Source organism: Conger conger, chromosome 7 (genome assembly GCF_963514075.1).
Source record: "Conger conger chromosome 7, fConCon1.1, whole genome shotgun sequence".
In the NCBI taxonomy this organism is placed as follows: Eukaryota; Metazoa; Chordata; class Actinopteri; order Anguilliformes; family Congridae; genus Conger; species Conger conger.
The window spans coordinates 33,355,452-33,383,002 of NC_083766.1; the positions used below are offsets into that span (position 1 = coordinate 33,355,452).

The 27,551-nt window shown below is 42.0% G+C and overlaps 1 protein-coding gene across 1 annotated transcript in view; it reads left to right on the plus strand.

The window, feature by feature from the left end:
* The window catches only part of kcnj6 (potassium inwardly rectifying channel subfamily J member 6), a 53,876-nt gene that overhangs the window by 21,607 nt on the left and 4,718 nt on the right, over positions 1-27,551 (plus strand). Inside the window, exon 2 of the mRNA XM_061248842.1 lies at positions 13,589-14,513. Coding sequence (XP_061104826.1) covers positions 13,613-14,513 — 901 coding nt within the window. The 5' untranslated portion in view covers positions 13,589-13,612. The remainder of the gene's footprint in view (positions 1-13,588; positions 14,514-27,551) is intronic.

A 27,551-nucleotide genomic window follows, 5' to 3' on the forward strand; every position in this document is an offset into this window, starting at 1 on the left:
CAGTTAGTGATGCTTATATCTGGACTATCAGTGGTAATTATTGTAGGAATTACAGAAGTTGTTATTCTGTACAGATAAAACTAATCCAGCTTGAATAAGGCTTCATACAACACTTGGCAATGTAATATAATGCTGTGAAGTAATCATGTAATGACAAGCATTATGACCCCAGTGATGTAACTGCATGTGATGTTATATACAAAAAAAAATGTTGCTTTAAGCTAGTAAACGATAACAGTAGTTATCTGTGCTTATAACCATATTACTGAAGCCTAACTTTGTGTTTATTATGAATGTTAAATGAGACTCAGCATTCTGGGAGGGCATTGTGATTTCTGCTCATGGTCATCTCTTCTTCTTCTGTCAGACACAGTAAGACCCAGTGCTCTCTTTAAGTTACAGTAGCCTTGGTGGCTTTTGGTGGGTGTTAGTTTGGTGTATGTGGCACCAGGAATACAGTATGCCTCAGTGCGAGACACACATTCACACTGAAGTCCCCCACGTTAGCTCTCTGCCCCCTCATCGCCCCAAACCAGGCCCTGCTGCCTCACACGGCATCTGTCTGCTCCTGTTTCAGTGGGCCGTCAGCAGGCTTGCCAAGGCATGCCTGGGCCTGTCAGGGGATCATGGGCCTTTGGAAAAAACAGAGGTCAATTGCATCAGGTCTCATCCCTGTCTCTTTGGTTTTATATTAGCAGTCTTAATGAGCAGCAGCCTGTTTGGGGGGTTACTGGTGCTGTGGCCCCTATCTGGATTTGCATCTGTGCAACATCAGAGAGTGGAGACCACTTCCACATGCGTGTGCGCATACATACACACAGACACACAGACACATGTACAGATAAGCCCCTTCAGATGATTTGTGAAATGAATCAATGAGAAAAAAGGATGAATTTTACCTGTGTGTTTGTGAGAGAGAGAGAGAGAGAGAGAGAGAGAGAGACAGATAGGGTGCGCATGTGTGCATGTGCACGCGAGCGAAATGAGTTGTGCAGAACTGTGCTGAAAGCTATTTTTTTAAATAACACAATTACTACCCACACGATTAATGTACCATACAGATATAAATGCAGTACATGGATTTTATGAAAAAGCATAAAACAACCGTCTCGACTTGTATCATTATGGCTCATTTTAATATAAACAATCAATTTCATTCACTCCCATTTTCTACAAATGTTATATGGTTTATATTGAGAAAAACGGCAATCTAGAGGTCAGAGTAATAAATCACATTTTCTCTCTTTGTTAAAGCTGTGTGCGGCATCCAGTCTGTGTTCATTACTTGTAACATTTGCTGATTATTCAGCCGCAGGAGTTTGGTAATGGATAAGTTGTCACGTCTTGCCCGGTGAGGGCCGGGAGAACAAGGGTGAGAGGCATCACAGCCCGCTCATCTGTTTGTTGTCCACGGCTGACTCACCCTGATAGAACTACAGGGATGGTAAATGTCAGAGTCTTGTGCCTGCACTGCTCAGCAGTGTCTCCCTTTGTGTACAAAATGCCATGTACAAGACCAGACCAGAAGGATGCACCCATGTGGGGAGAAATCCACCCCTAACCACTGTGTTACATGGGGCTCGAGTGTGACTGAAAAAGATGGGCTTTCATTCCTGGGAGAAATCCACCCCTAACCACTGTGTTACATGGGGCTTGAGTGTGAATGAAAGAGGTAGGTTTTAATTCCTGGGCCAAGCTATCAATGCACTGACTAAAATGGCCCTGCATCAAGTGGGATCAGTAATATTCTTTAATGCAGTGCGGTTAGCCTTAATGAAGCCTCAATAACTGAATTATACTGCCTTAAAGGATATGTTCTGTTTCTTTTTAGCCCAGGTCCTATTTTCAGATAGTCATGAATAGCAGAAACCACAATTTCACTGATTGCTTCAGAATTGAGTTTGATACTCAAGACATGGTTCCAATAGGAATACATTGGTGCACTTTTTGCAGCCTTCAAAATCTATTAATGTATTTTTTTTTTAATGGGAATCAAGACTAGATACTGAAAGCTTTCTTATGCCTGCATGAAGGAAGCAACTGAATACACCTGACTACTCAGAAACAGTTGAGAATCCACTTTTTACTTTTGGACCCCTAAAATGGAGGGACTATGTCTAAAAAGGGATGTAATTCCTCCATGGTTCACCCAATATGGATGCAATTACCCTCAAATTAGAGTCTGACAGTCTGCATTCACTGTTTTATTTCAAATCCAATGTAATCCAATGAACAGAACAGAACAGAAATTGTACCATGGCATAAGTACTTATGGACTGCACTGTATAATATGAATTATTTGAGTGCACTGTCAAGTTCTTGTGAGAGATACAGCTTCCAGGAAAAATGGGAGTGAGTTCTGTCAGTAGTGTGGTGGAGAATGTAAGCAACACGACAAAGCTTTGTTCCATCTTGACAAACAGCTGTCTTGAGTCATCTTTTTTTATGAATGGACTGTCATGGGCGGTTGATGTTAACTGTTGCAGTCAAGTGTATGAATGATGAAGCACACAAGGGGACTAAGAGGAAACCCAACTGACTGTAAATGAAGAAAAGTTAACTTTTTTTTTCAATCAGAAAGCATCCAAAGATGTTCCCATAGCATACAGTACAGTGCATGCCAGGGGTGTTAAGTCTTACCTGAGATATACTACTGTGGGTGTTGGACTTCGACTGCTGTTCTACTTTGAACATGTGGTCATTTGTTGCATCGGTTGTTTAGGTGCTGGAGCAGAACAGATCCACACTTCCTGGATAGGATTGGGACCTCTGCTCCAGCAAGTTATTCCAAACTGAGAGCTGGAAGTGGTATAGGCATCATGAAACTTTGGAGGAGGAGGGGGACACTGTGTTGACAGAGCCTGAAAGCAGGGCCCTAGCATCTTGGCTTTATGAGGCCTACAGGCTGAGACTTTGATGAAAAAATAATCAATGAACGATGGCAATGCTTGTTAATATTATATCGCTGCAACTGACACTCATTAAAATAAATCACTATTAGTTGCATTTCTGGGTTCCTTGGTTTACTAAGATTACAGGATATGTATTTCTCCCAGTAAAGGGTAAAGACTTTGTAAAACAGGTAGTACTCTGAAGTATAAAAGAAAATAAATGTGAAAAACTTCACAGATAATAAATAAATGCTGGCACAGATACAAGGGAAACATCGAAAAGGAAAACTACCACTCGCTTACAGAATCTTCTTATTTATTTTAGACTGTTTATAATAGTCTATTTGAATGTTTCAGCTACAAAGCCTTCATCAGTGGCTGATGAAGCCAAAACTATCTAAAATAATTAAGGAGATTTTTTTAAAGTGAATGCAGGTCTTCCTTTTCCGTCTTTGAGCCATTTTGAACCACTAGCAGGACACTGAAGCTCTGTTAGCCATTGAGTAGGGGCGGCCTGTAGCGTAGTGGTTAAGGTAAATGACTGGGACACGCAAAGTCGGTGGTTCCAATCCCGGTGTAGCCACAATAAGATCCGCACAGCCATTGGGCCCTTGAGCAAGGCCCTTAACCCTGCATTGCTCCAGGGGAGGATTGTCTCCAGCTTAGTCTAATCAACTGTACTCTGGATACGAGCGTCTGCTAAATGCCATTAATGTAATGGAATGGAATGGAATGCAATGAGTTTGAGCACAGTGTTTCTTCTTTTTCCCAGGCACTATGCCAACCCTTCACCCCTCCCTCCTTCCTCAGGGCCCTACAAAAGCAGTATGCTGGGAACCCCTCCCTCCTTCCTCAGGGCCCTACAAAAGCAGTATGCTGGGAACGATTGCATTCAAATGACAATAGCCTCCAGCCTACCAATCATCATGACCATTAAAATGAGAAAAAATACAGTGCAGCTCTGCCCTTCCAGTGGGCTCTCTAGGTCAGACGGAAAAACCCTCACCCGTTACTTATCCATGGGAGGCTTTCTTCGAACAAGGATACATTTTCTTCCATCTGACCATATTCCTGTCCACTGTGTTACTAGTTCCCCATAACAGTACTGTTAGGTCTCTGCCTTCCGTAAAGCACTTCACAAGCTCACACCGGGGTTGTCTGAAGACAATCACTTACTTCCTTACAGGCTGCTTGAAGATGGATCTTGAAGGAGCTCTCGAAATACTGACCAGTAATGGGGGCACATTGAAATAATGGGGTAAGAAATGGTCTCAGTGTCACATACGTTTTGCTTCTTGGCAAGTCATGCATTGGAAACTGTACAAGTTGGAAGAGAATCAGGGCATTGAAAAGTTGACAGCATAATCGTTCTGAAACAGAGGGTCTATGTCATGGGTGTGGGCGATCCCATTGACATTATTTTGGTGTTTTAAATAGAAAGGCTTCACAGGCCAGGCCAGGGGGGTGTAGGTTTCTGGGCGTGAGGGTATTGCTTGGAGGCAGCATTGATGTTCAACATTATATTTGGAGGTGGCTATGAAAAGACTGTGAATATTTATTCTACATAATAAAGAAAATTACATTCATTGGCTAGCAATGAGGTACTTTATATAGAAGGTAATGTAGAGTAAGTTCACATATAACCTGGATGCCAGGCAGAGAAATTCCAACAGCAAGCCAGCTGATGCTCATCACTTTGATTCTTGTGTAGGGCACTTCAATATCCACCTACCTTTGCCTGGTGTCTTATTTCACCTGTTTTGTTGTGAACACAAGCATTATACATTACATAAAATATAGCATTACAAACATAAATAGGTACAGCTGATCGATAATCGCATTAGTAATTCCAGGCCGGGTGTAGCGTCCCCCAGCTAATGGATCTGTGTCGCAAATCAATTGGCCGTGTCTTGTACTGTACCGCCAGGCAAATGAGAAGTCAGTTTCTGAAAGCTTCACCTTTAAAGAGGAGCCGGTACTTGTCAATCACAGCAGTGGGATTCTCAGTTTCCTGCTTATTTATTATTGAAGGAGTCCAGGGTTCTCCACGAACACCGTGGAGGTCCCCAGAGACCTGAGGGTTTCATTGTGGAAGGATGTGGGAAGAGCCTATTTGCAGCACGCCACAATGTATTTTACACATCTGATGACTGCTGTAAATGATCATCTCCTGAAAAATAAATTGCAATTTGCTCGCCTTCTCGAGCTCAGATGCTCTGTGGCATGTGCACTCGTAGCCGATATCACCAAAAGTAATCAAATCTGTTTACTGCTAACAAATGGCGGCTGATGTTGAAAGCTCGTATCAGGTTGCTTTGCTGATTTGGCAGATTCAATTATCCCTAGGGTGGCAGAACGTGACTGTTATCCAATCAGTGCCACCTCATGGCTCATAAAACCAGATATTGAACTCCAAGAGTCATGTGGGTGGGTGAAAAGAAATTGTCGCTTAAATCATCTGCAGACCTTGAAGTCCAGCCTGCGTTCCAAAACACTGTTTAGATGTTAACAAAGTTTGATGTCCCAGGCAACCTCAAGCATGAAATACTAATGTCAGGGTCATATGACGGGTATTACCACAATCTTCGGGCATTAATTGGCTGACAAATGTTGCCATCAGAGCTTGGCAAATGGGCAGTATATTGTAGCAGGCAATACAAGAAAATCTATTACCAAGGAGATGTGGTAATCCATCTGCTTTGGTCACAGTGTAGGTCTCTGGGGATAGATGCAGAGCAAGCTGCTTCTTGTTTGCATAATTTAATACTCAATTTTGTAAAGTAAGTCAAATGATTTGATTATTAGAGGTGTTAACAACTGAAAACAAATCATTTTCACAGCACAGCTGAGCCTGTATGTTGCATGCTCTGGCCGGTTTGAGTATGCACTGTAGCACGCAATCATATTCTCATCACTATGTCATCAGGTTCAAAAGGTTTTTCAGTCGTATATACGCTATTGCAAGTATACATTTTTTTCTATTGTTATGCCTAAAATTGGTCTGAAGAATGTTTCAGGAACTACTACAGTTGCTGCATTCTTCCAGGCTTGCTCTAAAAAAGGCTCATCCAAAGCTGTGTGCTTTTTATGAGTGTTTGTGAGCATACATCTACAAATATTTAAAGGCATAAAACGGACTCAACGATATAGGGTGCCACCCACATGAAAGTCAACAACATGAACCCGTTGGTGTACCAACCCTCTCCACAAAGCAGTGAGGCAGGTTGTTGAGATGGGTACCTGGTGTTAATCAGCCAGGATCCAGTGCAGCATGAGAGGATGCTGTGTATCCACAACAGACGTTTCACAAAGGGGTGAAGGAATGCCAGCCCGCCCTTTCTGCCTCTCTCCACAGATGGAGCTTTTCTCATTTGATCCCACCGAAAAAAAATAAAAGTGGTCTCTGCAAAAGTGGTGGGTTTTGTGGAGAGAGGGCAGGCAGGGGCACTGCTGGGAGGTGTGGGCCGACATTTGGGAATTTTCCACAGCTTTAATTAAAAAGGCAAATAGCACCAGCTGTCAGGTAGACACGAGGCAGTTCTATAGTTGCATCAGGTGTTTTGCATGTCTTTAAAACAAATTAAAAAAGCATACTCCAGACTAACTTCAAAAAATGGCCAAAAAATAATGCTATAAAATGGAAAATGAGTGTAATTTTATCAAAAGATAAAAATCTTGATGGTTCAATGACATATTGTTTGTTTTTTTATATACGTACACCTATATATTTGATACACCTATTGCCATGATTACGTTCTGTTGATTAAAATCTCTGGGACTGTATGGATTTGACTGCGTTCACAGTCGGATGGCTTGGCTGTGTGGACAGTGTATTGATCTGTGACAGCAGGCTCTCAGCGGGACCTTGTGCTCTGTCAGTGAGGGGGGTGTGAATGTGAGAGAGCCCACTGGAGGCTCTAGCCTTCAGCAGCCTGGTCAGCACGTTTGACAGGTGGAATCCTGTCCAGTTATCCTCACAGAACCCCCCTGCTGCGGCTAGCCCTGTTCTCAAAAAGCATATTTTGTCTTTTATCGTTCTGTTAAAATGTAATAATGATTGCTTACACATTTGAAGATACCCTGTGAATTTTAATGAAAGGGCGGATGATCCGCTTTCCCTTGTGCATCTCAGTAGAAGTCCAGTGCTATGAATAACTAGGCATGAATATTTTACACTTATATTTCTCACTAATATGGCAGCAGTTGGAATCGCTTCTGAAATTAAAACTCGGAAGGAAAAATCAGTTGTGTGTGTGTGTGTGTGTGTGTGTTTTGACATATATCCTATTTCTTATTTTATTTACTTCAGATCTTAACCAAGTGGGTAATCATGTATGGTATCATTATTATTTTTATATTTTTTACATTTTATCTGAAATATAAATATTCTGATATGGACAGCATTAATAGTATCTGCTAGTAATGACTTTCTTAATTGCCATTTCATTTGAGTTTCTGTCATTTTCCAATTCAAAAGAATGCTTTGCCATTTTTATATCTGATTTAGGGGTTTCAGAAATTCTTGAAACAATAATAAGGATCATCCCCAATGACACTGCAAATGCAATTGTAATTCAGACTGCTGCTACTGATTCATGTAACTTCAATCACCTCTTGGGACAGTGTCCACCAACCACATGCACCCTATTGTGCCTTCCACAGACAGTAGACAGGAGTCTCTCTCTCTCTCTCCCTCTCTCTCTCTCTCTCTCTCTCTCTCTCTCTCTCTCTCTCCCTCCCTCTGTCTCTCTCTCTCTCTCTCTCTCTCTCTCTCTCTCTCTCTCTCTCTCTCTCTCTCTCTCTCTCTCTCTCTCTCTCTCTCTCTCTCTCTCTCTCTCTCTCTCTCTCTCTCTCTCTCTCTCTCTATGGGAAACCACAGCATGTATGTATCTATGCAGATTAAATCACTTAAAGGTCAAACATGTTCTGTTTCATTATAAACTAAATGTGAACAGAGTCAGCTTTACCGCCACTTTGTGTTGTGATTGGGTGTTGCGTGTATGCTTAATTTGATCCAAATGTTTATGATGATAGATATAAAAAAGCCTGGATTCTCAGTTTAGCTGGAAGCTGCGACTCTCAACATGTTTTAGAGCTGCATATACTGTATGTGTGTACTGTATGGTTGAGTAAATACGCATAACAGTGGAATGGATGGAACAGACAGAGAAATGTACCGTACTGCATGGCTACGTACTAAGGCTGAAAGCATTACAAATTCATGGTGAAACTCTTAATGCTCTCACACTTGGTAGTAGCATGCAACATATGTGGACCCAATTCTCCACGCAGGGCATAGCATATCGCCTTCCAATGATGTGATTAGTGCGGGTCTGTATGAGGTGAGAAGCCCCACGGCAAAATTATCAGAAACTGTCACATTGCATTGTGAACAGTCGGAAGTCAATGTTTCTTGAGGGCACAGTGCAAGGGCTGGTGGAATTGTTTTAGAGGGGCACTGTAAATTAGCCACTGTGACTGAAAGTGATGAGCGTTGCTACTCGGTTCCATTGAATTACTCCTTATCTTAACAGTTTTAACTCATTTTTACTGTGGCTGTATGAGCAAGATTGCACAATGAAATCCTATTGATTTGCCCTGATGGAAAGGTGAGGAGTTGGTTTCAAACAAGAGATAGCAAAGATCCCAGAAGGAACAGACAGAGGCCAACCAACGAAAACCAAAAAGATGGTCACGTGCTATGTAGATATAGGTTACATACTATAAGCAATTAGGGCAAATAGTATATAGTACAGAACAAATTTAACTCAATTTTGTAGGTTTGTGAAAAATTGGTTAAAAATGTGTTCCATATAGAATCAGTGAGCAATGTATTTAGGTAGACACAAGAAATGTGATCTAAGGGTGGTTTCAGTATCCCAGAAACTGCTGATCTCCTGGGATTTTCATGCACAACAGTTTCTCAGAGTTGTAGAGAATGGTGCAAAAACAAAAAAACATCCTGTGAGCAGCAGTTCTGCGGTCAAAAATGCGTTGTTAATGAGAGAGGTCAGGAGAAGGGCCAGACTGTTGATAGGAAGGTGACAGTAACACAAATAACCATGGATTTGCTCTAATGGGTTTCCTACAGCAGCAGAAGTCAAATAAATACCTAATACCTAAAGTGCTCACTGAGTGTATATAACACAAAAAGAGAGAACTGCAGTCTACTTCAAGTGCAACATACCAGCTAATAGTAGCTTTGTATCTATTCAAAGATCATCCTATGATTTCATGTCAGTAAGAGGAGCAGCAATAACAGGTTGACTCTTACTGTAAGATAAAAAATGGCTGCCATTTCTTTCACAGCAATATTGTGACTCCTGTTGAACCATGAACATGCGGATGAGTTCTCAGTCTGTACTATCAACAGCTTTGAAAGTGAAGACATAAAATCTAACACTCAGGCTTAAATGCTAATGCAATAATAATGGACCATATGAGGATTTAACAAGTATTGGGCTGAGACACATATATAGCTTCTATAGAGCTTATGCTTCTGAGGGGTCACAAAACATTGATATTTCTTGCAATTAATTCAGGATTATCTTATTTTAACGCGAAGTGCGATGACTATTCAATAGATTGTAATAGCCCCTTGGTCATTAGCATTATTTGTGGTTTGGGAATGTATTTGTCACATTTGGTTTGTTATAGACTTGCATTAATCTAGGTGAACTACCCCCTCCCACTGAGCACTGAGCTCCACCATTTTTTCTGTGGGTTGTCTCCCTAGTAACCAGAAGGAAAGTTTATGACACCACGTTGCCTCACTCTTATTTGTGATTTTGGGTGATCTTAAATTATTTTAATATATTAGCGAATATTATGATCATTTTTGTTTGGGAATCCTCTTAGACATCGTACAAATGCTGCTTGTGCAGGAGATGGAGAGAGGGAACGAGTGAGGCAGTCATAACTGAATTACCTGCCCCTTGTCTGTACTGCTGCCACTGTCCTGAGACACAGGGATTCGTCATAAGACCTGCTCTCCTACAGTTTCAGTGTATTACCTATAGGGGCACTTATCTGATGAGGGCTAAATCAGAGTTGCTCGCAGGAGATTATCCGTTTACCTTTAGTTACCATATATAATACATAATATGGCGTGTGTTATCTGAGGCAAAGTCCATGTTTAAGTGTGTTGCTTGGCTGTCTTTAAAGCCACATTGATGTGTGGAAAGAGCATCTCTGAGGCCCAGTGGCCTAGCCTTCAGTGGCTCTGAATCCCTGCCTGTGCACATAATTGTATGGTTTATCCAGCCCGAGTGTAAAAATTGGGGACTGGTTTGAAACATTAGCGCTCGAATCCTCTCAGGGGAGAGAGGAACAGACAGGCATAATTGGAAGAGGCACCTGGGTGTAGCAGCATGACAAGCTCACAAAAACAAGGATCACACAATTCCTGTCAGACCGTCTTCATCCCTCTGGGCACCTGCCTCGCATCTGGGTGCAAAAAAAGTATTTTCAGTAAGGCAGTAAAGCATGTATATGTAGAAAGAGACAAGTTCTCTCTCTACTTCTATTTACGTATAGTATGTGTGTGTACGTGTGTGTGTGTGTGTGTGTGTGTGTTTGTGTTTGTGTGTGGAAGCTACAGGATTTGTTTTAATTACAAATGCTGACCATTGCCTCTTGTCATGGCCATTTGTTTCAAGAAAAGAAATCCGTTCTGACTTTTTTCTGAACCGGCAAAATCTAAAAGGAAGCTAAAGAAACGTGGGCGCGGTTCAAAGTGAGTGACATTGGCCCTGAGTGCGAGGGAGAGCCCAGATTACTCTCTCTTTGACTTATTCCTCCCTCCAGAGAGAACCCATGCTGCGGGCATCACCAGGGCAGGGTGACAGCAAAACACTGCTCACTCATCTTTGCAGCATTTCATCACGAAGCAAAACATAAAAAATAAAGCAGAACTCAGTTTTCATTGCATTGAAACCTAATTTCAACCTGATTTCTTTGTCTACACATTTGTATGGTGTGTCAGTTTACACTATCAACCATGTTGCAAGGGATTATTACAGAAAGGGCACACTCAATGTTGATAAATATATTGGCATAAATATTTTGGGAACAGGGCCGCAACTATGAATTCCTAGGCCTGCAACAAAATATATTGGGAGGGTCCCCCTCATATATTTTGAAGTATTTAGAGAATATGCTAAATGCATGTAACATTTTATGTGCTGAGAATATCTTTATAATATTTTATTTTAGTATATGGCAGTATGTTCCATTTCTGTGAGGATAGTGAGATAATAAGTCAGATATGGGGATAAATTGGCCTTGCTTGCCGGGGCTCTCTCTGAGTGTTTTGGAGTACTTGCCATTTTTTAGTCTGATAAAAATGGCTGTCTTTACAGTTGCCAACCAGTATTTCTCCATTTTATTGTACTGCAGAAATATGAAAAGGGCCAAAAATACTTGCTAATGGCCATCATTGTATTTACATAAACTACAGAAAATGAACGAGCATGTTGTACTGACTATATGTATTTCTCAGTTTATAATCTGTCCCCCATGCCGGAAGGAAATGAAAGTTAATTATGGTGAAATAAACAAAATGAAATGTCAAATGTTTTATATTCCACAAAAAAACTGATTTACAGCCATTTTAACAGTCCCAGTCCTACTTGTGATATACACTCTACACTTTATTAGATAGACCTGTATTTAATCAGCCAATCATGTGGCAGGAACTAAATGCATAAAAGCATGCAGGTGGAGTTTCAGCTGTTTTTCAGGACAAATGTCAGAATAGGGAAGATGTGATCTAAGTGACTTTGACCGTGGAATGATTGTTGGTGCCAGACAGTTTGGTTTGAATATCTAAGAAATTGTTGATCTCCTGGGATTTTCATGCACAACAGTCTCTAGAGTTTGCAGAGAATGATGCAAAAAAACAAAAAACAGTGAGCAACAGTTCCGCGGGCAAAAACTTAATGCGAGAGGTCAGAGGAGAAGGGCCAGACTCGTCAAAGCTGACAGAAAGGTGACAGTAATGCAGATAACCACGTATTACAACAGTGGTATGCATAAGAGTATCTCTGAACACACAATGTGTCAAACCTCTAAGTGGATAGCCTACAGCAGCAGAAGACCAATACTTCTAAAAAAATAAGTAATAAATCCTAAAGTGCTCACTGAGTGTAACATAAAAAAAGGTTATCCCAGTTTCTGAAAGTCATTTTCTCCATAGGTCTCCAAACATACAGGAGAAGAGCATCTTAGCGCTTGATTGGCCACTTTTTTTCATCAGGTTGTAAAAGGTACAGGGACAGCTGGGTATTTGTTTGAAAATCATAATTATTTTTTCATCTCCCACTTAGGAACTGTTGTATGTGCAGTACACACTGTTCCAAGGGAAAAGTATCTGTTGCCAATCTCTCATTTTCACATCGCGCTGTGTATTTTTCACATTCTTATTTTCATACAGATATTGGCAGGAAAAACTGACACAATGTGAAATGGTCTTACCTCTTTTTCAAGGTATGGATCCAAGATTAAACTTTTTATAACTTTCTGTCTGTGAAAGGGAAGAAACACGTTCAAAGGTTGGCTGGATGTAAAAGATGTGAATCCTGAATGTGGGATGGATGAGGGTCAGATGGCAGGCATCACGATGGAACAGAATTTTGGAATGGTAAAAGCTTATTTCTGCATATAAAATAATAGTTCTCATTTGAACTGACTTCTAAAAACTTTAAATGGCACATCAGTGAAATGTTTCTGACTGAAAATAATTTCCTTTAATATATTTTTAGGCTGATGAAAATAACCATAAATAATTTAGACCGGTAATTAATATTTATATACTGTAGAATTTCAAGCATATTTTTGTGCTAAAGGGTGCTCAGGCTTAACGGCTATAATGTTGTTTAAGCTTTTGGGGACTGGTTGGAGTGTATCACAGAGGAGGTACACCAGGTGACAGTTTGTGGCAGTTTCAGATTGTCTTCCTATAAACCATGTGGTTGTTGTTTTTTCCCCCCATTTTGAAAGGATCTTGCTCAGGTGCTCACTAATTGGCATATGGGCTATGTCATTAGTCAACAAACACCAAGAACTCATAAAAGAAGGACACAAGCCACCATTATATCATTGAAATAAGCCTGAAAATAAGATGATTAAGCTGAAATAAGCCAGCACTCCTTGGATTTTCACTGTAGTAGCATCACCTAGTTACTTAACAGGTGCCTAGTTGTTGTCAGTGAGAGATGTGCCACTCAGTCTGTTTTGCAAAGTGTGGCTTTACTGTGAAAAATAGCGTTGCATGCAAATATATCAGATCAATGTGCACATTGCTGAGAACCTTCTGGATGGACAAGAGAGGCTTAGCAGTTAATAGAGATATTCTAAAATTAGCCTTGTGAAATTAGAGGTGAAATTCTGAAAGATCGGAACAGGAGAGGATTGTCAAAGTTGTATGTCAAATGTACAGTACTAAACCCAGTGAATATTTTATTTATATTTTTTTGTGAAAAATTGAGATTACCATGAAAGGTTTATCTGAGACATTTAAACTGCTAGATTTTGAATGTTGGTTTAAATGTCTACTGCATCTGCTTCACTTGTATGTCAGTTAATATAGGACCCCTCAACAACATATGCAGGCATTGGAGATTGCTATTTGACTGTAGTGACTACAAAACCAATTTGTCCTTGGCATAAACTGCTCTCTCTATCTTCTCTATGTTCAGGCTCAGATTTGCCGAGAAGCCCCAATGGAGCAGGATGTGGAGAGCCCACTAACCATCAGACAGCCCAAGCTGCCCAAACAAGTCAGAGAGGATCTTCCCAAGCAGCTAGTTGACAAGGAAAGAGCCAAAAGAAAGATCCAGAGATATGTCCGGAAGGATGGGAAATGCAACGTTCACCATGGCAACGTGCGAGAAACCTACCGCTACCTGACAGACATCTTCACCACACTGGTGGACCTCAAGTGGAGGTTCAACCTTTTTATCTTTGTCCTGGTTTACACGGTAACATGGTTGTTCTTCGGGTTCATGTGGTGGCTCATAGCCTACATCCGAGGTGACCTGGAGCACATAGGGGACAACCAGTGGACTCCATGCGTCAATAACCTGAATGGGTTCGTCTCTGCCTTCCTGTTCTCCATAGAGACAGAGACTACCATTGGGTATGGCTACAGGGTGATCACGGACCAGTGCCCTGAGGGCATCTTGCTGCTCCTGGTGCAGTCGGTGCTGGGATCCATCGTCAACGCCTTCATGGTGGGCTGCATGTTCGTGAAGATCTCGCAGCCTAAGAAGCGGGCGGAGACCCTGGTGTTCTCCACGAACGCAGTCATGTCCATGCGGGACGGCCGGCTGTGCCTAATGTTCAGAGTGGGGGACCTGCGCAACTCGCACATCGTGGAGGCCTCCATTCGGGCCAAGCTGATCAAGTCCAAGCAGACCAAAGAGGGGGAGTTCATCCCCCTCAACCAGACTGACATTAACGTGGGCTACGACACCGGTGACGACCGGCTCTTCCTGGTGTCCCCACTCATTATCTGCCATGAGATCAACCAGCACAGCCCCTTCTGGGAGATCTCCAAGGCCCACATGGCCAAAGAGGAACTAGAGATTGTGGTCATTCTGGAGGGTATGGTGGAAGCCACAGGTAAGATGCCATGTCAGGTATTCAGGTAACACTTCCTGTCAAGGGTGTTACATAAAATTACGTGTAGCCTTTGCAAACATTCATACGCATCCGAACTGACATACACTTACATAATGTGCTATGTTGTCATTCCTAATATACTGTAAATTACATTACATTGGTTTATATTGATCAGTTGACTTCAATGTTTATGAGGTGTTCTGGTGTTTTACACAGCTCATACTGTATGTAGGGCCCTTTGGAGAAAGTGTCACTGACCATTTTTCATACATATATATGTATGTGGTGCTTAGAGAAAATGCTGTGAATTAAACATATGAACAAAATTACTGTGAATTAAACAAAGTCCAATTGAAAAATCAGTGATTTTTATGGGCATTATGGGCAAATGAAAAGATGTCTGGATTTGTTAGTCCAGTTTGTGCAGGCCTTACCTACATGTAAGTCAGCCAGGGATGCTCATAGTCAAGGTAATGTGGACACGCAGAGGGCTTTTTAGTGGTTACCTGCTTCATAATAGCTTTATTGTTAGGAAATGCAAATAGGATGAGAGAAAGGATACTGTAGGTGCTTCCCTGAACCTGTTCAACCATGTGTGTCATAATAAATGCTACCAGATACTTGCATCTGATTGGAGAGTCAGTAAGAATCTTGGTCTGAAATGCAGGTGGAACTAAATCTTGGATCAGGGATAAGTCCAGCATGTTTGCAGGTTACAGATTTCTCTGACGCATGTGCAGCTGCTTGCTGCCTCCTTAGTCACTGTTCTTCAAAGGCAACGTTTTCAGAGGTGCCTGAATACAAACCTGAAACCAGGCTTCCAAGGCAACACATACGTCATTAGCTTGAAAGTTGTGCATAGTTCACACACAAGTTCAGCCTATTTATTTGCACCCATCACATGACCCTCTCACTGACCCTGAACCATTAGCTTCAGGCTATGTCAGGGGAGCACAGTTTCAGGATTTTGTAGCAACTTCTGCTCTAAATCCAATATGTGTATAAGCACCAGTCACAGACTGCAGGTGTATCCTAAAGATTTTACTGTGATTGAGTACAGGAGTGAACCAGTTTAGTTCATAGAGCGATCAGAAAATTAAAATTAACGTAACTGGTTGGAACAAAAACCAGCACGTAGATTGGCCCTCCAGGACCAGAGTTGTGCACCCCTGGCCTATGTCCACGTGAGCCTACCGTTCACAGTTAATAAAAAATAAGTTAGACCTAAGTTAGATGGACTACCAAGTTGAAAAAAAATTAATGGAAAAAATGGTGCAACAAAAGAGTGGTGGAACTACTAAAGTCAAATACACAAGTCATTTAGCTTTCAAAATTGACCTGACAAAAAGCTAAATAATATTGAATGTTTAATTTGTAGATATGTGCCCCACTGACTATCTTCCATTTTGACAGTTAACTTTTGAGATGTTTGCACAGAATTATTGCATATCTTATCCAGAGAATCATCTGAATGAAGGCGCCTTGGCAGGCATAATTTGGAATGACACGTGCTGAGACGGGTGCGTGGGGGTTGGACCCAAAATGCACGACTCAGAAACAATAATGGAATAAAGTCCCGTCAGGGCTTTATTTGGGACGAATCCCAGGAGCGTAGTCACAACAAGCAAAGTCCATACACGTAGATCCAGCCAAACAGACGATAAATAAACAAACAAAAAGCACGGTGCCGAGGGAAGAGGCAAACTCGTAGTCGGTAAACGTGCAGGGAGGTCCGGTAGCAGGAGAGCGGTCAGCGGGGCTGAAGTACAGGCGGACGGCAGGCAGAGTCGTAGTCGAGGGCGATGCGGAAGTCGAAACCATAAAACAATCAGCGAGGCAAAAGTACAAAGACGGTAGGCGAGGACGTGGTCAAAAACAAGCGGTGGTCAACAAAACAGAAATCAATAAACTATGGTCGGTAAACAGGCTTGGATCGTAACGTGTAATCAATAATAGTAATGCTCAAGCGTTGCTTTGGAGTTCAAGAGGCAGACAATTTCGCGAAGAACAGTTGCGCGACTGGGCTATAAATGCGGGTGTAGACAGGTGTAGACAATTAGTTAGAGCGTAGCAAGGAAATGGAAAACAGGTGCGATGGATGACAAGTTTAACAAGGAGATTAGTAATCGTTAGTAATAAACCTATCCTGCCCTAGCATTACTAAATTAGTAAATGACATGCACGAGAAACGTAAGGTAACATGAACACATGATTAGTTTGTTAGTTTCTACCCAATCCTGATCTAGCGTTAGTAGTTTTAGTAAATAGACAAATGGAAACAATTAGGGAGTGAATGACAGAAGGAGAGAGAGAGAGAAAAGGCGGAACGCAAGGTTTGCGGAAAGACATGTAAAAGTGTATGCATAAACAACGACCAGTTAACGTAACAATAAACATAAATCAAAACATAACACAAAGCGAAACTAAGACGATAACCAATCAACATAACAAGGTAATATAATCGTACGAAACATAACTAGACATGACAAGAAAATAAATCGTAACGAAACATAACTAAACATGACAAGAAAATAAATCGTGACGAAACATAACTAAACAACATGACGAACCTAGACTAACATAATACATGATAAGACACTACCTGACTAAGACAACATGAATAAACATAAAACATGGCGAGACAGACCTGAAACGTGACACGTGCCTTGATACCTTCAAATGCGGCCTGCACAGCCAATATTGGTTTTCCTCAAATGAGACAGAGCTTGGTTTCATGCAAATCTCTTGTTGGTTATAAATATATCTTGTATGTCCCCAATGTTCACTTCTTTTTAGCAGTGTGGAGGTAATTGACTACTGAGCATGAAATGTATGTATGAATGTATGTTTTTGGACTGTATTTGAGGCATGGTAAGTTCTCCCATCAACCATAAACATGCTTTTTCTCCCTGTCTCACACAGACACACACAGACACACACATGCAAACACACACTGAGCACTTACAGTACATATACCCTATATCCATTTAAGATCTGTATGTAATTGTTTATAGTGCTGAGGGCATCTATCAGTTCACGTTTGGCCCATGGATTTCTTTGAACTTCCCTGTGTGTCAATGGGTAATTGAAATCGAACGCTCTGCGTACTTCACAGTTTTGCAGTGTAATTGCTTTCAGGTACAAGATTACTTTTTTATGAGGTAACCAGCAGAGACTTATGCTGCGATGTAGCGTGGAATACAAATGATCTATCATTGAAGACCAAGACAAGGAATGTTTACCAAGAGGACAGGCTCCCTGTGAGAATACCAGAGCATCACTAGTCTCAAAGAGCAAAAGACCGCTAAATTCAGTATCAGAGTACAATGGCAATCACACCTTCTTTTTTTTCAGACGAAAGTGGAAAAGCAGGAGAAGGGCAGAGTGATGTGGTCTCTATTGCTTTTTGAGAAACGAGGAAATAATGAGTGAATGGGCCCAGGAGTGGGAGAATCGGTTAGCAGATCAGAGTGCCTAGTGGTGGGCTGTGACTTTTCATGTGAAGCTACTGAAGACACGGTAATGCGTGTGAGTGACATTACATCAAGAGCAGGGGGCTTTCTACAATTCTACCAGACCATTCATGTGATTTAGAAATTGGCTTGGCTAAAGGATGAATTATTCGTAGCACATTATAACTCAGTGCATGTAGTGTGGTTGTCTACAATGCACACTATTTTCCCATGATGCTCAGGGTTGGGTCTACAGGCTGGTATTTTTTATTACACCCGGTGTTGTGAGAGCTTGCCTAATCTCAAGATGCTTCCTGCTTCAGGCGCATAATAGTACTTGTTGTGAGCAACAAGAAAAACAGGCCAGTAAAAGAAAAACAGTAGCGGCGGCTGGTGTGAGACTATGTCTGCTCTTTATTTTAAAACCATCAAAAAGGCTTATGTTAATGTGATCCCCAGGTGAACAGCTGTGTCTGTCTGCTTCCATCAGCCATGTTCCCGAGCACAGAGCAGCGAATCATTTACCACCCACCCCCCTACAGTTATTCTTTTCCACCCTTTTGTGCCCGATATCAGCTGATTATCCTGACAGGAACATGAGCAAGTGCCTATTATGTAGCTACAATATTTAGGCTATTATAGCAGACACCATTCCACCATGAGAACTGTTCTAGATCATTGATATCCTTGGGTTTGTGATTATGGACGGCTCTTTTCAGTGAAGACCACAGGTTTTGATCCTATCCACTGATAAACCACATTCCTCAGGAGCAAAACTACTATTGTACGGACGTTCACTTCTGGTGTTCTGTTCTGTTCGTGTTCTGTTCGGAACATGGCCAGTTTACGTTACTCCAAAAAGAAAACATGGGAAGGACAAAAGCTAATTCTTAGCTACATTCGCTGTTAGCTAGCCAGTCTTTTCGTTCAAACCAAGAAACACAAATCTTACGATTTTGGTGTTTGTCCTGTTGCTGCACATCGATTGGTCCAAATTCTCTTTATTTCACGTTTTTCCTCCAAAGACAGAAAAAAGATGACTAGCGAAGTACAATAGTCAGTCTCGTTCATATTTGTGGCAGCCATTTCATTAATTCGCCACTACTCACATGCCTCAATGGATAACAAATTGAGTGGGCGTGTTACTATATGTAAAGCACATGTTGTTGGTTTCACCATAATTCAAAATAAACCGCTTCAATGCATTTATTGACATGAAATACAACGGTAATTTTTTAAAACGTATTTTCCCGTTTATTTCTTCAAAAGATAGGGAGGGCTTAGTCCTGTTAGACCAGTTATACCTGCCACCACTGATTAGCTCCCTTATTTGTTGCAGTTGATGTCTCAAAATGTATCAAATGTCACCACATCTGTTGACGCTTTCAAGTGATATGTTGCCCATTCATAGGACATTGCTGACTGTCTCTAGACAGTCTTCTTTCACCAAAATACCATTGGATGATCTGATTAGGCAATGAATCCTGGATTCACTCCTTGTGCTGCAGTGCTGGGACGATGCTTTGTCTAGGGCTACAGCTTCATTTCAAAAGCAGCTCTGGATTTAGAGCATAAAAACGAACTGTTGTGACCACCAGTCACCACAGATGTTGCCAGGTCCACCTGAAAAATTAAGGATCGAAACTTTAAAAGCCAAGGAGTCTGTGGGCGTTGGATGTGTGCTTTCCTCCCTTCGTGAATCTCTCTTTTGAGTCTGTCATTTTCAATTTGACTCAGCCAGGGCTTGTTTGAAACATATCAGCACTTTGTAGATAAAAAGTCAATAAAGTACTAATGCAATTGTATTTGGTGTAAAATGTGTATTATCATCTACGCCGAACATGTATCATTTAGTCCCCACGGGTGCGTGGTGACAAGAGACGTCTCAGGAAATTATGATAGGGAATCATTTAAAAATGAAAAATTGCTTGATCACTCTGTTTTTCTCAGCTGCCAGCCTTAGATAATCACTAGCAAGTGAACCCATTTTGTCTGGCAACAGTGAGCTTGCACCTGGAAATATCCCAGACTTTGCCACTGTGCAAAACCACTTCACAACAGCTAAGTCATCTTGTAGTTCGAATGACTCAATAAGCTCAGTCTTCTCTCTTCCCCCAGGAGGAATGAGGAATGACTGGTGCATTTGAAATAAAATGGCCACAGCTGCTCATAACATATTTATTCATTAGTAAGATCGAGATGCACAGAATCAAGAGCCCGTCACTACTGTAACAGCTGGTTGGAAAGACTGTTAATGTACAATTGATTTTATTCAGCGATATAATTGGATTCTCTTTTTCAGAACTTGGTGAACGACATACTAAATATCCTCATTATAGCACTTTTTTAGCTAGGTCTTCTGTTAGAATGCACACATTGTTGTTAATGAATGCATTCTTAATGGACTGCCTGTAAAATGGTGAAGAAGAACTCCAGAGAAATGGATATCATTACTGTAAGGGTGAGGAAAGAATGGCACACTGGTGCACAAAAGCCTTGACTTGTGGGTAAATATATCAATAAGATAAGATATAAGATATAAAAAAAGATATGAATATCAACAAAGTCATGCTAAAAAAGGTACCATGAGAGGATGGAGGCCCTTGGTTTTGGAGAAAGGGTGAGCTGCCACTGCTAAGATATCGGGATCTTGTGTAGTGGAACTAAGCCCATCGTGTCGTGTGGGAGGCATGAGAGATATGATTGTACTTCCCTTATCACACAAGAGCAGCTCCTCCGGCTCCCTGGTCCATCAGCATAAAAGGCAGGTTCACATGGAGCCTTGAGGCCTCTTTCACTCCCATCTTCCAAGACTGAGCCAGACTAGCTGGCTTAAACTTGGACACATGACCTGTTACCTCTCAGCGGATTACTGTAAGGGGCATCTTTAATTGGGGCAGTTCCGGGCAGTTCCTACCAGATCCAGATCCCAGTATGATCAATGGTCCTGAAATTTAAATACATGTCAAACAGACAAGCTTGTAACTGTTATAGTGATTGTATTATAACTGCCAATGCCAGTGATGCATCATGGGATTAGTAGTGTAAGACACATATTCTCGGTAAAGCTCAGAATACTACAGCAGTTCAAACAGAACAAGGCACAATATTCTGAATAAAGCTCTGAATAATTGACTTGTTCGTATGACTTGGAAATCAGTTATATGGAAATGATAAAATGGGACAGTTTTACATTGTACATTGTGTTTCTGCCATCTCACCAGTGTAAGAAAATAGGAATGAAAATAGGAAAATAGGAACCCTTCAGTCTCAGATTTGGGGTGGCACAGTGGTTAGCAGGGAGGCTCCATCCAGGTTTAAGTCTCAGCTAGCTGGATCCCCTCTGTATGTTCTTCTTGTGTTTGTGCAGGTTTCCTCTGGGTACTCTGACTTCCCTCCTCAGTCCAAAGACATACAGGCTCCAGGCCTGACTCGCAAAGAAAATATGTCAATCTCAGTGCGACTACACTGGTTAAATAAAGGTTTTTTTTAAATGTAAAATAATAACATCCACTGTGGTCCTCACTGGAACCCTGCAGTCAAAAACAGATCAAATGGGCATTTTCCATTCAGAGTCTGACCATTAATTTCCCAAAAGTTGTTCCGAATTTTTAGAAGCCACCGTGTAGTAATACGTAAGAACATTATTTGCACTGCGACTGCTTTAGCAATTGAATGGTTGACGTCAGATTTTCTTATGCTGTTCATCTGTTTGTGTCACATCCCATGAGACGGTAGCTGTGACGTGAGACATTAATAATTCAACGATTCCCAGAGAGATACGCCAGCACCATTCTCCTGGGTAAATCTCTACACTGTTGCATTAGGTTGTTTGGTGTTATTCTAAAGTGGTGGTAAAAAATGGGTACTTCTGAGAGAGTGTCAGCTTGTTCAAATGCATGCAGTAGTTCACATGTACTGTATATGAGTGTGGCCCTGTGCATATACGCTTCATTGTGTGTGTGTGTGTGTGTGTGTGTGTGTAATTGGTGGCACTGGGGCAAATGAGCTTCGAAAGCCTAATTACAGTCTTTTTATTATGTCTTCATTAATTCATATCCTCCCACATTATCTCCAACAACATCCAGAGGGAGTGGAAGAAAACACCTACTGACTGATGAACTTGTCCCCTCTCTGCTGCGTTGTCTCTCTCACAGTAAGCACACATCCACCTCCTCTGTCTCTCCCACCGTCAGTCAGGAATGAAGTAAATATAGCACAACGCAATTATTGTGGGTGTGAAAGGGCAGGGAATGGTTGTGTGAGTGGAAGAGAAAGGTAATTATACTGTCCTGACTTAGTCCAGTGACATTGTAACAACAAAAATACTAAAATAATCTCAAAAGATCAACATGATGCCAAATATTGGTGCCAGGTGCACTTCCTCATAATGCCTGCTGGCTAGGTATGCTATTACTAAAAAGCAATCAATGAGAGAAAAATAGCGTAGTATAAAGTTATGGAGATTGTGACACACCAACTTTAAATAGAAAAGAGAGAGACATCACCTGATAAACACCATGCTATTGCAGCCGTGGCGTTTCAGCGTGAAGCCTTCGTCAGAGCTCTGTTAGCCTCGGCCGCAATAAAATGGTGTTTATGGGGTGACATCTCCCTTTTTTCTAATTACATTTGATTGACGTGATACATTCTCGCTTTTTGATGGAACATATGTGGTCTGATTATGACTTTGAGCTTGAAAGCAACCAACCAGGATGTCATCTGATATAAAGATATTTTCTGTTACAGACTAGCAATTTAAAAAAGAACATGCATGTACAGTAGTGTGCAAAAACCTCTCACGGGTCTCACACTAAGTGTCGGCCACCCCAGCAAACGAAAAAGGATTTTGCTTACTGGACAATAGCCTGCATGCAGGGGGAATGGTAGCACAGCTGACTGGCCTTTAGTGAGCTCTGACAGGGCAATGTGGGCTCAGTTCAGTGATGCTTTGTGAATAAACCAGATGAGAAAGCATGAGCAAACAGACTCTGGCCTTTTCACTTCACAATGCAAGCAGGCTCCTGCAAACACACACAAAAGCAAACCAGCAGTTTTAAACCCATTCAGCCAATGTGGAATGCAAATGCTTCCATTTTACAGTTTGAGAGATATGCACCAATTCAAGGTCAAGAAGAAGAAGAAGAAGAAGAAGAAGAAGCTACAACAACAGAATCTTTAGCGGCTGAATTTCACTTGTGTCTTGCCAGGAATTTCAGGAAAAGAAGAAAAAAGCCATTCTCTCTAGGCCAGTGTACCCCTGTTGGCAGTCGTTTAAGGCGTTGCCATGGTGACAGTAGCTGCTGCGTGAGCACAGTCAGGGATGCATCGCTGGTAGAACCAAAATGAGCAGGCAGGAAAGCCCACTGTCATTATGTAAGTGGTATTATCTAAAAGGCAGGGCACACCAGCCAGTGGGTATCATTTTATTATTAGCCCTCCTACACAAGTGAATCTGCAAGTAGGCGGTCCCCCCTGTTACCCAGTAGGCTTCATTTTTTAAACAGTCGTTGAAACAAGCACTTTACAGGTACATTGGATATCTGCTCTTGTACTGTACATGGGCTCTGCCCTTGTGAATGCTTGAGGCAGCTTCAGAACAGTTACAGCCCGATACATCGTGCAGTAACATGGATATAGTGATCTGTCTCACCAGACGGTTTGACTTGGGTGATCAGGAAAAAGAAACGGTTTTCCTTGCTGGAATCGGAAAGCAAACAGCAGAAAAAGCTGTGCGAGAATTGTGCATGCCTCTTGGTTCCTCTTTGTTGGTGTGTACGCTGTAGCCTAATTTTTGGGTGATACTATAGAAGAATCTGAAATATCTCTCATATGAATATGGGGTGAGGTGAGATTTCATTGTCAGATGGACACATTTGAGGTTCAGCTGCCCAATGGTGCTGCACCTCCACTCCAGGACCCTTACAGCTCACGTGATCCTATGTCATAAAAGCACCAAGCAGTTCATAGCACCCACATCTGGTCCTCGACAAAATGAAATTCCCAGGAACGACACGAAAAGGATCAATCTAAAGGATAAAAATGCAGGCTTGCTAATCGAATTTCTCTAGTTTGCCTTTATCAACCAGACCGAAACGACAATTACTCAGGTGTCCTCCTTCTATCTCTGTGTATGGCCCTGTCCATGTAGCTTGGGAGTGGTGGAATCACAAGAAAGGCTCCAGGGATAGCATGTTCAACTCTTGTGTTTTATTTGATAATGACTGTTTGCACGCACCTGCGTCTGAGAGCCATGTAATTGTCACATTTGCTGCTTGTGACTTGTGCGGGGGGTGTTGTGTGGGGGATGACATGGCAGTAAGAGCAGTCGTCTGGCAGTTGGAGGGTTGCCGGTTCGATCCCCCGCTGTCGAAGTGTCCCTGAGCAAGACACCTAACCCCCAAATGCTCCTGACGAGCTGGTCGGTGCCTTGCATGGCAGCCAATCGCCGTCAGTGTGCGAGTGTGTGTATGAAAGGGTGAATGAGAAGCATCAGTTGTGCAGCGCTTTGGATAAAGGCGCTATATAAATGCCAACCATTTACCATTTACCATTATGTGTGAGAGATACACAGGCCGACAGGAGCCAGGCACACCGGCCAGGACTGAGGGCAGGGAGGAGAGGCATGCCAGGGAGCTTTTAGGATTTTGGGAGGGGATAGACACAGCAAGGAATATGTGAGCCGATGAACTAAAGGCCGACAGTCTGCGGCCTTGCAGGAGGAGCACATCACACGCTTTATGAGAGAAACACCTGTCTGGGGTCCACAGGAATTAGCTAATAAAATCATTTTAAAAAATGTAATAAATAAATGCACACTAACTTGTCATAAGCATACTTGACAGGCAGCAAAGCGCAGGTCACATCATATCTGGTCAGCATCAATGTCAGTAATTATCTCGCCCTGTCATCCAAACAAAGCTGCTCCCCAAGCCCCTCCTACTCCCAGATCAGAGGCTGTTATTGGCCTGCAGTAATGTGGGCAGGACGTTGGTGGGAATACAAGGGCACATGGACAGCCCACAGGCAATCTCCAGTGACTTGTTCCCTGTTGATGGTATGGTCCCCTTTGGCACTCCTGCAGGAATACTACATGGTTTCCAGACATGAAGTCCAGTTTGTTTGCATGTCCCTATGAGCCGCATTTGTGTGGTAGTGGTTGGTCATCTGCCTGCATTATTCATTCTCAGCCACAGGCTGGCTTTGCGGCCTGGCGCACTGGGAAAGACAGGTTGCCGAGCAGTGTTCTCTCAGCATGGTAGCCTTGGTTCATTGTTTCGTCCTCTAAAACGTCTTCCTCATTGGTCAGCTGTGAAAGCTTCAGTCCAATAGGAAAAAGCTATGATTCTTCTGCAAGCTATTCTATAGACATATATGAAAAGGTTACAGGCTATTATATGAGCTTTTCTGTTCTGTACAGGCTAGTAGGAAAGTCCTGATGGTTGTTCTAGTGACCATCCTGCAAACCAGCTGCAATTTTCTATTGGCCAAGCTGATGACCAATGAGACAGGGCATTTGAATGCTCAGAGCAGAGGGATGGGTTTGAGGCAGTCATTCCTGCTGTGGCTCTGGTTTGACATGATAGAGTTATGGGGAACTTTGATCAGAGCCTGCTGGAGGCTGATAACAGATGCAGTTTGAAACATAAACGCCAAGCTCAAAGACATATGGTCTCACAATTTTACCTCTGCAGCAGTTTTCAGCTGAGAGGGATGGAGAGTGAGAGAGAGAGAGAGAGTGAAAGAGAGAGAGAGGCCAGAATAGAATGTTACATGAAGCCAAGAGCAGAAATCACTTCCTCAAACTTGAAGAAAAACACACACACACACACACACACACATGATTATGGAATATATCTGTATGAAACTGTGCAGTCTAATGCATTGTTGTGTTTTGAGACCAACAATGAATCATCTCCCTTCCCCCCCTTCAGATGCATCTTATGTGGAAATTGCAAACCTGCATAATAAACTAGTTCAAACGTTGTACTTGACAGATAAGCTGTATACACAATCAATTGTTTGTCCACTGTTCCAATAGAAAAAATAGAAAAGAAAAATGATTGAGTTTGCAGTGGTTTTTATGCATTGCTTTCAGGCAGCTGCGCCGTAAGATGTGGCGTAGGTTTGTAAGTCACTCAATACCGTTGCACACACTCTCCTGGAGATCTGTCAATACTGGTGTTATTCTGCTAGATTCACATAGGTATCACTTAGAGAGTGTGAGAGAGAGGTGAGGAGATTGAGATTGTGTGTTGGAAAAAGATTGCGTATTTGTGTGTGAGAGAGAGAACAAGACAGGGATAGGGAGTTCATTTTTATTGCTGTTATTTAATGGTTCATTTTCATCATCATCCTCATCATCATTTTCTTCATTTCCTTTATTTGAATGTATTTATTTCAGTGGAATTGTACTGAATCTGTATTACGTCTTGTTTCATTATTGTGGTTTTGGAACTCTATTGTATGCAGTCATGCTTTTAAAACATTATTGAATATACTGAATTGAAGTGATTGAGTGTGTGAACAAGGAGAGACAGAGGGGGAGAGAGAGAGAGAGAGAGAAAGCTGTGTACATTTGGGGAGAAGAACCTTAAAGGGTCAGATCACACTGTGAGACTAACAGACTAACTGCTCTTGTCATTGTTCAAGGAACACCAGCATATCAATCACAGCACCGCCAATACCGTGCTCACCAAGGTGGGAGAGGGGGGGACCTGTTCATCCCCACTGGGCATCTCATATTGCCCATGTGTTCATTTTGTTTATTGTATTTTTTTATATTGGTGATATTGTTTGATTTGTTTAATGTTCATACTGTGCTGGATGTCTTTTTGACTGGAAAATGCTTTGATGACTTGGGAATGGATTTTGATATACAGTACTATAAGACTATTTTTACCTGTCAATTGTGTTTGTACTATGAGCTGCATTGGGCATCACATGCAGTAACACACACTCCCACAGAAACAGACCCCCCCCACACACACACATGCACATGCACACCCACACGCACACACAAACACACGCACATGCGCACACACATGCACACACACACACAAACACACGCATAAACAAACGCACATGCGCACGCACACACACATGCACACGCGTACACAAACACGCACACACACAAGCACACACGCATAGGTGGTAGCGTGTGTCCATGCTTGGCTCCACGGTCAGGACTCTTTCTGCTCGCCTGCCAGAGACTGGATGCCCAGCCTAGCCCAGTCTCTGAAGCGCCAGTTACATAAATGCATTGGGGTTGGTCTGCGTGGGCATCTGCCTCTTCTATTTACCTCTGGGCTACTGATGTTATTTTAAGTTCCTGCTTCTGAAGGCGTTTGAGTGCTTTTATCCAGGATTATGCTATGTGGCCTCTCCATGAAACAAGTAAAATAATCCTAAAACACTATTGTTGTATGAGACCCTAATCTCACCTCTCCTTCCGTCTTTTGCAGCCTTTTGCAGAAGCTTAAATCGAGACATTACGAAAATCTGTCATGAAATCTAGTCTTTCTTACAAGAGAGTCTTTTATATGAAAGTGACATTACAGGACAAGTTATCTCCTTCTTGCTACTA